Raw genomic sequence first — 15875 nt, 5'->3', positions numbered from 1 at the left:
CACCTAACGGCGGGAAAAAAATTGCATATTAAGATCTGACAGCGTAAGAGCCTTACGCCTGTCAGATCTAATGGATATCTATGCGTAACTGATTCTAAGAATCAGTCGCATAGATACGCCGGGCCAGAGTAGGACTTACGACGGTGCAAATGGCGTTGCGCCGTCGTAAGCCCTTTGAGAATCTGGCCCAATGTTTCTTTCAAAAGCTTTCATAGCAATACTATTTGTTTTTGAAAATATATAACCAAAAAAATTATTTCTTTTTTACATCCGTTTATTAAAAATGTATCACTTCTTAAAAAAAAAAAAAATAAAAGAAAGAAAGTTTGTAACAGATTCAGACCTTTTGTTGCTCTGAGAAAACAGCTTTTGTTTCACCATGTCCTTTGCGGACTGATTCTGAAAGTAAGTCGTACGCGAATAGGGCTGTGCAAAAGGTACGTTCACGTCGTAGGCAGTGTTCGGCGTATCTTAGTCTTTCTATCTGACGCATGCGCACTGGGATACGTCCACGGACGGCGCATGCGCCGTTCGTTCGAAGCGTCATTTACATGGGGTCATGCTTAATTTACATAAAACACGCCCACCTCTTCCACATTTGAATTACGCGCGCTTACGCCGGCCTATTTACGATACGCCGCCATAACTTAGGACGCAAGTGCTTTGTGAATACAGCACTTGCCTCTCTAAGTAGCAGCGGCGTAGCGTAAATAAGATACGCTACGCCCGCACAACATAATGCCGCTCTACGTGAATCTAGGCCTATGTTTCTGGGGGTGTTCTGTACATCAACATGTCTAGAATGCCTCCAGGTTGTCATATTGAATTTTACAGAACATTCTGTAAAATTCAATATGACAACCTGGAGGTATTCTGTGCATGTTTGTGTACAGAACACCCCCAGAAACATAATTTCCTACTTTTGACATCGGGCAGTTAAAAAAAACTTTTTCTAATATTTTGTTACCACTCACCTCTCCATTCTCTAATGGGACTATTCGGGAATACTCTGTAGTACAAATGACGTCGTCATCCTTGCTGACACGTTGCAGTGTGTGCACCCCAAATCGCTCGATGCAGTCTCTCTTGGATGCTGAAAGGAAAAGGATTTGAAAAGTGAGAGAGGGGACAGCTAGCAAAGGTATTCTGAACTTTGTGCCACCTTACTATCTTACTCCAATGAACAGATTCAGTAAGTTTTCTGAGCTAGTTGACTCTATTCTCCCACAAAAGGCAGCTCAGCCCAAGAAGCTTTGAGGCCTGCTCCCTGCTGTGCTACACTGAACTGCTGTTAGTAGACAGGTGCATTAGTTTTCGTCCAAATGCATTTTTGTCCGAATTTCGCATTCGTTTTAACAAGCGATAACGAACGCACAGAATCCGAAAGATCCGACATAAAAAATGCTTTTGTTTTGTTTCGTTGCGACAACAGTTCGATATAGATAGGAGATTCGAAATGACGGTGACAATAGCGATCTGTGTCTATCGAACCTGCGGTCAAATGTGCCTAACCTAACTCTATTAGTCCGAGATTATTCGACATAGAGAAAAAAGATTCGACATGAAGATTCGACGAAGCAGTCGCCGCGAGTGGACATTTATGGTCAAATGCTCCGCCCATAGGCTATACAGTAGAATAATTCTAATGTTGGTTGACTAGTAATAAAGATTAATAAATATAATTATTACTAGTCATACAATATTAGAATTCTACTATAGCTTGTGGGCGGAGCATTCCACCGGAAATGTACGATTACGGCGTCGTACAGTTTTGTTGCTTCGTCGAATCTTCTTATAACATTCGACAAACACCATAAGCCTTCAATTGACAGATTCGACCTTAAAGCGGTGGTTCACCCTCAATAACAACATTTTACCATTAAATTAAGCATAGTAGCGCGAGCTACAGTATGCCTTTATTTTTATTTTTTTGCCCCGTACTCACTGTTTAATCCTATAGTGAAGATTCAGACTCCCCGCGGGGAATGGGCGTTCCTATCCAGAGGGAGGATGATTGACGGCCGGCTATGGCACGTCACTCTCCCCGAAGATAGCCGGAGTAGGTCTCGGCTCTTCGCGGCGCTATACGGCGCCTGCGCACAGACTAGGCGCAGGCGCCGTGAAGAGCCAAGTACTATTTCGGCTATTTCCGGAGAAGCGTGACGCGCCATAGCCGGCCGTCAATCATCTTCCCTCTGGATAGGAATGCCCATTCCCTGAGGGGAGTCTGAATCTTCACTATAGGATTAAACAGTGAGTACGGGGCAAAAAAATAAATAAAGGCATACTGTAGCTCACGCTACTATGCTTAATTTAATGCTAGAAAAAAAATGTTTATAGGGTGAACCCCCTCTTTAAAGCAGGGGTTCACCCTAAAACTACTTTCTAGTATTACAATGTCCCGACACATTACAATACAACTATGCCTTTTTTTTTTTTTCTTTATGCTGTACATACCTCGGTACAGCTAGTTCACCCGCGGCTTCCGGGTTGCGAATCCCGCGGGAGTGGGCGTTCCTAACTTGCTGGTGATTGACGTGATGACCAAAAACAAGCTCCCCCCATCGTGTAAGCTGCGTCACGATTGCCGAAAGGAGCCGAACGGCGGTGCGCAGGCGCAGTATAGCGCCGACTCGCCGTTCGGCTTCTTTCGGCAATCGTGACGCAGCTTATGCGACGGGGGGGAGCTTGTTTTTGGTCATCACGTCAATCACCAGCAAGTTAGGAACGCCCACTCCCGCGGGATTCGCAACCCAGAAGCTGCGGGTGAACTAGCTGTACCGAGGTATGTACAGCATAAAGAAAAAAAAAAAAAGGCATAGTTGTATTGTAATGTGTCGGGACATTGTAATACTAGAAAGTAGTTTTAGGGTGAACCCCTGCTTTAATTCATTCAGATTTTCGGACAAATGCATTTTTTAATAAAACTTAATAAATAAAAATGAATTTCGGGACTAACTAAATTAATAAATTTTTTGGACGAAAACTAAATTCCGAAACAAAATATTTCAGTGTGCACATGTCTAGCTGTTGGTCATTCTGAGACATGGCTAGAGAAGCAGAGACACTAAAGACTTGAGTTTTAGAGGATTCTTGCTAAACCGGACAAAATTTGCACCAAAGGTGGCCCCGTCATGCCATTACTTGGCACAACAAAAGTTGACTGAACTTTCGATGGAATTTTAGCAAATGAACCGTATGAAAATTTTCGGCCTAGCAGCCAATCAGATGCAGGCACCGTTTGGATAGTCTGACAGCCAACGAAGGGACACATCATTTAACAATAGCAACATTTGTATATTATTGTCCACATCTGGTGCCTTCTATAAAGTAAACCTTTCCCTAATTTTTACCCTGGCCAACTGGTTTTAATATTTTATGAGCCACTGACCCAGAATCAGGAAAGTCAGAATTATCTACAAACCTGTTTTGGGTCACTAACTCAAAGAACTGAATTCAGAGGGCCGGTATGACAGACATGCAACTAGCATTTGCAGAATGAGACAAACAGCGGCAGCTTTCATAAGGATGCATAAAGACAACGTGAAAACCCATTTATCATGTTCTACAGACCCAACCTCAGTTTATGGAAGGCTGAGTTTGGTGGTCATGGTACCTTCATGTTTAGGCAGAAGATGGATGTCATGTTTCCGTCTGCCCCCATACGGCTATTATAGGCAGGAGATGCACATGAATGGCAGCTAATCATCAGGAAGGGAGAACACGGGTAATTTCTTGTTATGAAACTAGTTAACAGCTGGATATAAGGAGCAGGAAAAGAATCCCAACTGTCAGCCAGGTTACAAGACTCTGAACAATGAGCATGCGAAGGCCGAGGGAGACATCTGTAGAAGAAATTTGGTGATAAGGCCGTCCCTATAGACCAGTGGTTCTCAACCTTTCTAGTGCTGTGACCCCTTGATAAAATTTCCCAAGTTGTGGGGACCTCTAACAGTAAAATTATTTTCATAGCGTGGGTTATCAGCACCCGAGGCAAGACAAGTCATTTGCGCCCCTAACCCACGGACATTTAGTGCTCCCTGAGTCCCTTCCACTCCTACAGAATTAAAACCCCTTATGGTACATTTGAGGATGTACCACTCTTTCTTTTTTCTCCTTTCTTTCCCTTTTTTTCCCCCATCCCTCTCTCTAGCCATCTATTTTCTCTATTTTTATACCTTCTCTAACTCCTTGGTGGGGGGGTAATAGGATCAGTGGCAATGCTGGGGGGAGTTCTGATCAGTCAACTTAGGTGCTCTTGATCAAGGTCATCTGCTGATCTGAGAACTGTAGTGGGGACTTTTAATGGCAACTATAATCACAGGTAGTGTAACGGTGAGTAACTATGCCGAAATCAGGAGATAGGGTCTCCTCCAGCCTCTTCCACTTCACATTCCTCACGTCAGCTGACCTCTAGTCTCTGCCCCCCAGCCGTGAACTGAATGCATGGCTGCGGGCTCCAGGAACAGCCCAGGATTCGGTGACCCCTTGCAAATCATCATTTGACCCCCAAGGGGGTCCCGACCCCCAGGTTGAGAACCACTGCTATAGACACTGGTCAAAATTGCAGCCATGGAGCTTTTAATAACAATAAGTGTTCTAGTGTTATATTTTTTCCTATGCACTACCTGTATGATGTTTTTCTTATATACAGTGGGCCAGATTCTCGTACCTGCGGCGCAGCGTAACGTAACCCGTTTACCGCCGCAAGTTTTCAGTGTTAGTGCCCGATCCACAAAGCACTTACCTGGAAACTTGCGGCGGTGTATCGTAAACACGTCCGGCGCAAGGCGGCCCAATTCAAATGGGGCGGGTACCATTTAAATTAGACGCGCTCCCGCACCGGACATACTGCGCATGCTCCGGTCGCAAGTTTCCCGACGTGCTTTGCGCGAAATTACGATGCGTCGACGTGTTGAGAATCGTGACGTGCGTAACGTACTTACGCCGGGAAAACAAAAAAATTCAAAAGCGACGTGGGAAAGATGGGCATACTTTAACCACTTCCATACCAGGTACTTACGCAGCTTCCCGCCCAAGCCAATTTTCAGCTTTCAGCACTGTCGCACTTTGAATGGCAATTGCGCGGTCATGCTACACTGTACCCAAACAAAATTGGCGTCCTTTTTTCCCCACAAATAGAGCTTTCTTTTGGTGGTATTTGATCACCTCTGCGATTTTTTTTTTTTGCGCAACAACTAAAAAAAGGCTGAAAATTTGGAAAAAAATTACGTTTTTATTTTTTTCTGTTAATTTTTTTGTAAATAAGTTTTCTCTTTCAATTACGGGCACTGATATGGCGGCACTAATGGGCACCGATGAGATGGCACTGATGGACATCGATGAGGTAGTACTGACGGGCACAGATGAGGTGGCACTGATTGGCGGCGCTGGTATGCGACACTGATGGGCACACATAGGCGGCACTGATGGGCACACATAGGCGGCACTGATGGGCACACGTAGGCGGCACTGATGGGCACACGTAGGCGGCACTGATGGGCACACATAGGCGGCACTGATGGGCACTCATGGGCGGCACTGGGCACTCATAGGCGGCACAGATGGGCACTCATGGGCGGCACAGATGGGCACTTATGGGTGGCACAGATGGGCACTGCTAGGTGGGCACTGGGCATGGATGGGCACTGTGGGGTGGCACTGATGGACACTGGGGTGGCGCTGATGGACACTGGGGTGGCGCTGATGGACACTGGGGTGGCGCTGATGGACACTGGGGTGGCAGCACTGATTGTTGCCAGTCAGTGCCCATTTGTGGGCACTGACTGGCATCTTTTTTCTTTATGGTTTATTTATTTATTTTTTTTGACTTTTTTTTTTTTTTTGCCCACCCTGGTGCTCCAGGGTGGGCATCCCTGGTGGTCCAGTGTGGCGATCCGAGGGGGGGCTGCGCTGATAAACAATCAGCGCTAACCCCCCCTGTCAGGAGAGCCGCAGATCGGCTATCCTCTACTCGCGTCTGTCAGACGCGAGTGAGGAAGAGCCATCGGCGGCTCTTCCTGTTTACATCGTGATCAGCCGTGGTTGGACACGGCTGATCACGTGGTAAAGAGTCTCCGCCGGAGGCTCTTTACCGAGATCGGAGATGCAGGGTGTCAGACTGACACCCCGCATCACCGATCGCCGCGATGCGCGCCCCCACGGGCGCGCGCGGCATGAAATCCTGCAGGACGTTCTAGAACGTCCTGTCAGGATTTCATAACCACTTCCCGGACGTAAATCGGCCATAGGCCGGGCGGGAAGTGGTTAACATGGTGGAGTAATGCAATTTTACACCATGTTAATAGCAGCCCTATCTTTGCGACGGGAATCTAAAACTTGCGACAACGTAACTACGGGAAAAACCTTTGTGGATCGCCGTAACTGCTAATTTGCATACCCGACGCTGGTTTACGACGCAAACTCCCCCCAGCGGCGGCCGAAGTATTGCATCCTAGGATCCGACGGTTTAATTCAATTACACCTGTCGGATCTTAGGGCTAGCTATGCGTAACTGATTCTATGAATCAGTCGCATAGTTAGAACGGCCCTAAAACAGAGATACGACGGCGTATCAGGAGATACGCCGTCGTATCTCTTTTGTGAATCTGGCCCAGTATTCTTTCATGACAGCATAATTTCCAAGAACTACCAGGAGTGTGTAGTCAATACCTTGTACATGTAGATCCCTCAGGGTTTGCCTTCATTTTCTATTTTGGCAACAGGTGATTCCCTCAACAAAGTGTGAGGGAAATTCTCCCAAGTGGAGGCACAATCAAGGATAAAAATTTCCCCACACTGTTTAAAAATGGATCCGATGGGGCAGAGGTACCCCTAGGTGTTCATGAGCATCTACAAAAATAACAATGCCAGACACTACTTGTTTGTAAGGCTGCCCATTGATGCCTTGTTTGTTTTTTATTAGCCAGTGTGTGGACGGGGACTATTCGTCCTGCACGTGGGGGGCACCTCTTCTTATGTACACACTCACCAATGCCCAGGACTAGGCAGGGTTATGTTCATGTGTCCACATAATAAACGCCTTCAGCTCTCCTGTACCAAGGCACTAGGTTCATGGGGTCTTTTAGGGGAACCGACCACTAGGGAGGGAGCCAGTGCACCGTCTCCCCCACCCATTCTGGGTAAAACTATCACCCCTAGCACCAAAGTCAAAAGTCTCGGAGTCATTTTCGATACCTACATGACAATGGATGCACAAATAGGGTCAGTAGTCAGCGGATCGCACCATCTGATGCGCCTACTACGCAGACTCACGCCCTTTATCCCGAAAGAGGACATTGCAGTCGTGGTGGGAACAATCATCAATTCCAGACTCGACTACGCAAATGCCCTCTATCTAGGACTCCCCAAATACCAAATCACTCGTCTGCAAGTCGTTCAAAATACGGCCGCTCGACTAGTGACTGGGAAAAAAACCTGGGAATCAATCTCACCTTCACTGAGATCCCTTCATTGGTTGCCCGTAACAGACAGAATCGCTTTCAAGGCACTCTGCCTAATACATAAGTGTATTCAAGGCAACGCCCCCCAATATATATGCGAAAAAATAAAAGCCCATAACCCCAATCGCATTCTGCGATCCACCAATCAAAACCTCCTCCAGATACCCAAGGCCAGATACAAGTCCAAAGGAGATCGAAGATTTGCAGTCCAGGGACCCAGACTATGGAATGCACTACCAACCACCATCCGACTGGAGTCGGACCACTTGGCCTTCAGGAGAAAGATTAAAACACATCTCTTCTGAGGTCAAGGGGTTCCTTACCCATGAAATGGATACAGCGCCCAGAGGCGATTCAGTTCGCATGTGTTGCGCTTTACAAGTCTCTCTCTCTCCCTTGCTACCGGAGAACCTGTCACCCATGTCTGGTACCACTCTCCACTGTGTGGCTGCTATTACATTCCCACCAGACCACAGTTACCTGTACTCTCCTTCTGTCAACTCCTGCTGAAGTAACCCCTTGTAGTGGCCTTCCATTACCATTCCTTCAACCCCGTGTGTGATTTACAGGCCTTTTTTTTTCTAAATAATCAATGTACCTTCATGCATGCTTTTGAATAACTTTAGACCAAGCTCAGAACAATTAAAATACTTTACTAAAACTTTACACAAAAATACGGTTTTACCCTAAGTAACCTCAGGCTGCCCAGGCATGTCTTCCCAGGTACTCCTCCATAACTGGCAATGTTCTTGGTGGGTTGTATTCCCCCTGCGGGCTTGCTGTAGGTTACATCTTCTCAGACAAGACTTCTCACTCCTTTCCCATGCAGTCCCTTTGCTTCCTGAGCTTGCCCTTCCCAGCTTTTATATGCAGAACAGGGTGGAGAGCAGAATTCAAAAAGCCCGGGAAAATGTAGAACCCATGTTAACCCTTCCCCACCTGGGCAGCTCACTAACTATCTACAACATCAGCACCCCTAATAGGAACCTGCCTACAATCCGGCTAATTGAATAAAACAAAACAAATGGATTCCCCCATCCACAGAAGCCAGGTGGAAGGAGGAATATTCCATCCACCTTGCTATCGTATTCTGACAGCGGGGACACCTCCACTGTCAGAATACATTGATCATCTGCTGTTCGAATTAAAATTTTCTAACAGTCCCCATTGACTTTTGTGTGCAGGAACAGCTATAGATGAATGGAAATGTGTCCGGTCCCAGCTGAACCAATCAAATTTCAATCCATCTTTGGCCAGCTTAACTGACCCAAGACATCTTCAGCAGAAGCATATTTTACATTTTCATTTGAGTGGTGAAAACATATTTTTTTGCTAATTTCCTATCTCAGAGACTACACAGGATAATTTTCACATATATCGGCCCGTGCTGGCGTTTGAAAAGTGGGGCGATATGAAGCCACCTCACCACCTGTTTTAATCCCTAAAAAAGCTGAAGCCCTGCGGGCAGGGCCGGCCTTAGGTGTTCAGGCGCCCTGTGCGAGCTAATCCTGTTGCGCCCCCGCCCCCTGGTCACCTAAACATACACAAAGAGGAAAAAAATATTTATAACAAATAATAATTGTATTTTACTTGGTTTTTTTTTTATTATTATTTTAAGTCCCTTATATCCTCCTCCCCTTCTGTGTGTTGGCTGGCTATAAAAAGTAAATATTTTTTCTTTTTATCTGAAAAAGTAGATGCATGCAGGGCCAGGGGCTTAGTGTGACTTATCTTTCGGTGGACGGTGTGGCTTTGCATTTAAAAATGGCGCCGCTTATAGCCAAGCGTTTTCGGGCTTTCCCGGGCAGCGGCGGCGCATGCGCAGTGTGCCTGTCGGGGCCGGCAGCAGCCATTTTTTTCAGGTGCCGCAGCCGATGCGTTGCTCTTCACCCTGTCCCAGGGCAGGGGGACCTGGCAGCGCCTGCTGCTGTGATTCGTAGGAGTCGGACTCCTGTGATGATCATGTGAGTAAATGACTGCTACTCGCATTCTGCGAGCTGTGATGGCCGCACAGCGCCCCTTTTGCCCACGGCGCCCTGTGCGGCCGCACAGCTCGCACACCCCAAAGGCCGGCCCTGACCGCAGGTGAAGGAAGATTGTGGCGTGGCCCCATACACTTAAATGAGTTGCATTGGGTGGTACCACAACCTGTGCACATTACTGCACGGCTGAATGCATTTCTTTAGGTGGCCTGCCAGGCCCCGGCCTCCTAGTAGCTCTAGCCCACATCGAGGAAAAATCTCTTCAATGGCTAAGAGAGGTTCTAACTTTTGCCCACTCTATCCGAAATTTAAAGGGAAAAAAAAGGGAAAGGGAAAAAAAAACAAGATGTAAGCTGAAAAATCTCCATGACAGCTCAGGGGTGGCTAGATTTGGATCGTGGGATTTTGGGTCCTCAAAGTCAAACTTCTTGGCAAGAAAATTGATTTGGTAAGGAGCTTCACATCTTATTTCAATTAGTGGTCTCTGAATGTGCTTTCTCACAGTTAAATATAACCAAGAATAGGAGCAGAGAACGAGATGCAGAGCGAACAGGATGACAACGAGCGATCTCCAGAAAGTGATAACAGCCCAACTGTCACTCAGTCAGAGCAGTTTTGTGTCTCCACCCTGACAAAAGAAACATCCCTTCTCCTGGAGGATGTAAGGGCAGGGCCGAAAGGGAAACAAGAGAGAAAAAAAGAGCCAATGTATTAAATGCTCTACAGGAAATCTTGTAGAAGCCAATAAAATGAAGGGACGTGGAGGTGTTCTGTTCTATTCCCCTGTCTAACAAGCTGTACTACGTCACGAGTAGCCGAAAGAAGCCGAACGTCGGTGCGGCTCTATACGGAGCCTGCGCACCGACGTTCGACTGCTTTCGGAAAATCGTGACGCGATGGATGCGACCGTCGGAAGCCTGTCGGAAGACTGTCGATCAAATAGGAACGCCCAGTCCCGCAGCCCATACCCGGAAGCGGCGGAGATCGCTCTCTAAAACGGTAAGTACAGCTTTGATTTAAAAAAAACACTCGATTCCCCTAGACAAAATGAGCATCAATCTAAGGGTAAAAATTGTCATTGGTGAACCTCCACTTTAAATGCTGAACTGAGTATGTGTGCTGCATAGATAATGGCTGGCATAGTGCATCCTGTCTTTGCAAAGGACATGTTCCGTTTCAGGTCAAGATCTAAAGAATATGGTCATCATGCCACACATTGGTAGAATACGGTGAGCCAGGAAGGTTGAGAGGTGAAACTGTCCATCATAACATTAAACACACAATAAAGAAAAAAAACTTACATGCAAAATATTGCCATGGTTGGTACGTGGCACCAAAATCTGTTGAGCGTTCCAATACCCAGAGATCTGGTCGGGGTGAGTTGGCAAACTTGATCCAGACGTATGCCACATGGAAAACCTGCAAGAAGTAGTGAAGACTGTTAATAAAATCACATTTACAATTTCATGTTACGATAGATGAAATTATCACACAACAGAAGGGTTGGGGTCAGTGAATAAAGAACAAGAGCAACTTCCAAATTGAAAAAAACAATAGTCAACCCCGGCAACTGTCTTTTACTGTCCTGGCTGTACAAATTGGCATTAGGTTAAAAGTCGTGTATATGAGCAATTTCAGCCACAACAATCCTCTCTGTCCTTTTTTACATTTTAAGATATGCATGTGAATGTTATCTGATTTGCCTAAATAACCCAACCAATGTGTGGAAATTAATTAAAAATCTCTTCCGCTCTCAAGATAGATTGATCCTGACATGTCCTCCGCTCTGGGTGCATATGATTCATGGATCCATCTAGAACGGCCGTCACTAAATGGCGGCCCGCGGTCCGAGTGCGGCCCCAGTGAAGCTTCTACCCGTACCGCCAGGCCACCAGTAATGTTGGGAAGCGTTCCCCTAGCAACCAGTGTTGACAGAAGACTCACATTCGTGGGCCGCGAGTAGGGGCGTGAGCTCATGTGCGCGCCCCGCCCCTTACTGCTTGCGGGACACCTAGTCCTGGCTCCTGCGTCACGTGGTGTCACATGCACGCTCTGAGGCTTCCGCCCTTCGGTGTGTTACTTGTGCCCTCCTGAATTTAAGGTATGTGGGTAACATGTAAACCATGCATTGTGCACACTGCTGGGCATATTTTGTTAAAGGTCACGCTGATGGGCACCTTTTTTTATTTTAAGGGGCATGCTGATGGGTATATTTTTAATGTGCACACTGATGGGCATTTTTTGTTAAGGGGCACACTGATGGACACATTTTGTTGTGCCCATCAGAGTGCCCCTTAACATAAAATGTGCCTATCAGGCGTGCACATTTAAAATATACCCATCAGCAAGCCCCTTAACAGAGTGGCCCTTAACATAAAAGGTGCCCATCGCCGTGACCCTTATTTTATGTTAAGGGGCACGCTGATGGCCACATTTTATGTTAATGGGCATGTTTTATTGTGCCCATCAGAGTGCCCCTTAATATAAAATGTGCCCATCAGAGTGCCCCTTAATATAAAATGTGCCCATCAGAGTGCCCCTTAATATAAAACGTGCCCATCAGCGTGACCCTTATTTTATGTTAAGGGGGACTCTGATGGGGACACCTAATGTAAAGGGGCGCTGTGATTGGGACACCAGATGTAAGGGAGCGCTGTGATGGGGACACCTGATGTAAAAGGAAAGAAAAATGACAGATCCTGGTAACAGGCCGGGATAATCTGCCCAGTTCCCGATATAACAAATGACATTTGTTTTCTGTGGTCTAATAATAAACTTCATAATGGCTATTTTATGTTGGACGTGGAACTGTGTGTGCCTGATGTGACCTGTGTGGACCTATTTGTCTTTACAGTAAGCAATGATACGCGGCTCAGCTTTGTAGAATCCCTTCTAATGCACGGTCCGTGCTTCCCCGCAGCGGAGCGGTAATAAAATCTGCTGCTGCTGAAGAGGACTTCTTATCCTGTAAACAAGCGGCCAAATTTCCATTCTCCCATCCATCAATCTGCTATAGATACACAGCTGGAGGGGACAGCCATCTCTGCTGACTACAGGAGGCTGGCAGGTACACCACCATCTGGATGAAGCAGTGCCAGTGATAAATTAGAAATCCACCTTAGCGCTTAAAAAAAATGTTTTCTATAATCAGAGAAAATGTCTCCCGTGGGTATATTTTATCTCCGGAGGCGGCCATGAGCTGCATTTTTAAGCTGGGTGATTCAAGAAGCCATTTGTTCAGCACATTTTAGGGCTGACTGTACACAGACTACCCAGAGCATCTAGTAAAACAGGAAAGTTGCATAATATAAAAAAGCAAATAAATGCAGGATAAAAAATGGTGATAAAGAATAAAAGAGAAAATTAACAGTAAGGCCGGCCATAGACGGTTCAAAATTTGTCCGGTTCAGCAGGAACCAGCCGAATTGCAATCCATCTATGGGCAAGCCTGTTGTTTTGAAGTCGATCTATTGATTGAACCCAGAAGTGGGAAAGGGCTCTTTCACACGGGCGGAACATATGTCCGCTTTTTCATCCATCCGTGTAAGGATGAAAAAGGAACATACATTGGCCCCTATGAGATTGCGGGTTCATCCGCTGACACCCGATCTCACCCGGTTCCGCAATCCTCCAATTCTGCAGGCGGAGGAAAACCCTATTTTTCCATCCGTCTGCGGATCAGGTGAACACGGACAGACGGTCCGTGTTCATCCGGCGGCTCAGCGGGGATCAACGGAGCGATCCCCACTGAGTAAGCGGAGGTTCACGGGCCGGATCATCACGGATCCGTCCCATGTGAAAGGGGCCAAAGGACACCTGTCTTCAGGGTTGGACTGGGACAAAAATTTGGCCCTGGACTTCATCCAGACTGGTCCACTTTGACAGGTCTCTCCCACGGCAGGCGGACAACTCCCATACCCCCCCGGCCACCCAAGCCCCCTCTCCCCCTTCACTAGCCACTAGTCGTTATACTTTATTAGAGTAGAACGGTTAGTACTGGTACTCTTGTAGGCAGTGCCAGTGGGGAAGCTAGACATCATTTCACCCGGGGCAAATAATCAGTTCGGTGCTCCCCCTTATGGGACAAGATTAGGCAGAAGTGAGAAACTCCCAGGCCATAGCTGTTGAGTCAGCTGTCTGTCCCCTCCCCCGTGCTCCTCTGTCATCCCCCCTGCTCCTCTGGTCCTCCCCCTGCTTCTTTGTTCCCCCCAGGGGAGCGCTGCGGAAAGGGAGAGACAGAGGAGCGGAGGGGGGCGGCGGTCCACTGTCACTGAAGCCGGCCCACCGGGAAACTCCCTGTAGTCCCAATGGCCAGTCCATCCCTGCCTGTCTTTGACAGGTATCCTGTCCCCCCTCCCCCCGAAAGGTGCCAATTGTGGCACTGGGGGGGGGGGGGATCCGATGAGTGGAAGTTCCACTTTTGGATGGAACTCCGCTTTAAGACTCGGCTGTCTGGGACTCTCCCTCCTCATTGGCTGAGACAGCAGCGTGGCGCCATTGGCTCCTGTTGCTGCCAATCAAAGTCAGTGAGCCAATGAAGAGAGAGAGGGGGTGGGGCCGGGGCTCTGTGTCTGAAGGGACACAGGTTGCTGCAACTCGGCTCAGGTGCCCCCCATAGCAAGCTGCTTGTTGTGGGGGCACTCAATAGGGAAGGGCCAGGAGTGCTGAAGAGGGACCTGAGAAGAGGAGGATCAGGGCACCTCTGTGTAAAGCCACTGCACAGAGGAGGTAAGTATAACATGTTTGTTATTTTTATAAAAAAAAAAAAAAACGAAACTTTAGTATCACTTAATGTGAACCCTTTGAGTAAGGCAATACAGCTGCTGTTAAGGCTGCATTCACACCTAGGCGTAGGGCGTACAGGCGTTTTTACAGGCGATTTTTACCGACGTTTTTGTCACGTGTATATGCGCGTTTGCGCGCGTTTTCGCACAGTGGCGTTCGACGTTTTTGTACTTTGTCGTTTTCCATATTAGCCAATAAGAAAAATGATCATCCCTGACATCACTTGTTGCTCTCCTAGGAATTTTTTATTCCTCTTCCTGGGTGAATATACCTCTTCCGGATTTCAGCAACACAGGCGTCAAAACGCTTGTACAAGCGCGTGTTTACGCGCAATACGCGCGTATCAGGCGTTTTACATTGACTTCAATGTAAAAAAAAACGCTCAAATACGCGCATATCGCGCGCTAGGAGCGACAAAAAAGGGTCCGGAACTTTTTTGAGCTACAGGCTACAGGCTACAGGCGTTTAGGCGTTCAGATGTGAACCATCCCCATTGCCTTTCATTACTTTTCGTCCCTCTGGCGTTTGTGCGCGTCGCGCTACAGGCGTAAAAACGCCTAGGTGTGAATGGAGCCTAAGAGGTGCAGATTGCGGGTCAGTCGCCCTGTTCCTGGCTCCACTGCTTCGTGAGTCATTCACTTGCATTCTTCTTCCAGGACTCATTACTCACACCTATGAGTTTTAGTACATGTCAACACATAAACACAGTTTGGCCATTGTTTTACATGGTACTAGTTCACATCTGCGTGATGGCGTTGACATGTGCTGTCCATTTTTTTTTTATGCGTCAGTGAACCTTATTTTGCCTACTGATGGCATCTATGTGATACAGTGACGTACTGTCCGTTTTTTTTAAGTGCCAGTGAATATATTAGGCCTATTGATGACAATGGCAGTGCATGTAAGGCGGGTCATAGACGGTGCAAATTTCTTTCCTGCAACCATGGTTCCCCCATCAACACAGACAGTGCTGACAATGGAATCCCTCCTGCCGAGACATTGCCAATATTTGTAGCTGCGGACTTTCATTTTTTATTTTTTTTTGCCCACACTGGAGCTCCTCTTTAAAGCAGGGGTTCACCCTATAAACAACAAAAAAATTGTTTTCTTCTAGCATAAAATTAGGCATAGTAGCGCGAGCTACAGTATGCCTGTCTTGATTTTTTTAGCGCGGTACTGACAGTGCAATCGTACATTGAAGATACCGACTCCCCAGACGGAGGATGATTGACGGCCGGCTCTGGCACGTCACGCTTCTCCGGAAATAGCCGAAATAGGCTTGGCTCTTCACGGCGCCTGCGCATAGTCTGTGCGCAGGCGCCGTATAGCGCCGTGAAGAGCCGAGACCTACTCCGGCTGTCTTTGGGGAGCGTGACATGCCAGAGCCGGCCGTCAATCATCCTCCGTCTGGATAGGAACGCCCATTCCCCGCGGGGAGTCGGAATCTTCAATGTACGATTGCACTGTGAGTACCGCGCTAAAAAAATCAAGACAGGCATACTGTAGCTCGCGCTACTATGCCTAATTTTATGCTAAAATGTTGCTATGGAGGGTGAACCACCGCTTTAAGAACTAGGAGGGCTGTCTGAGAACACAGGACAGCTCTGAACTTCTGTAATAACAATAATAAGAACTCTGAAGGGGT

At 47.2% G+C, this 15875-nt stretch overlaps 1 protein-coding gene across 2 annotated transcripts in view; it reads right to left on the bottom strand.

The window, feature by feature from the left end:
- LAMA5 (laminin subunit alpha 5) overlaps window positions 1–15875 on the bottom strand; it is a 217036-nt gene that overhangs the window by 129517 nt on the left and 71644 nt on the right. For both annotated transcript variants that reach the window (XM_040330485.1, XM_040330486.1), the window contains exons 3-4: window positions 10747–10864; window positions 975–1093 (exon numbers count right to left, since the gene is read on the bottom strand). In XM_040330485.1, coding sequence (XP_040186419.1) covers window positions 975–1093; window positions 10747–10864 — 237 coding nt within the window. The remainder of the gene's footprint in view (window positions 1–974; window positions 1094–10746; window positions 10865–15875) is intronic.

The sequence above is a fragment of the Rana temporaria genome, chromosome 12, assembly GCF_905171775.1.
Source record: "Rana temporaria chromosome 12, aRanTem1.1, whole genome shotgun sequence".
In the NCBI taxonomy this organism is placed as follows: Eukaryota; Metazoa; Chordata; class Amphibia; order Anura; family Ranidae; genus Rana; species Rana temporaria.
The sequence above is the reverse complement of the archived record's forward strand: the minus strand, read 5'-3'. Positions and strand labels throughout refer to the sequence as shown.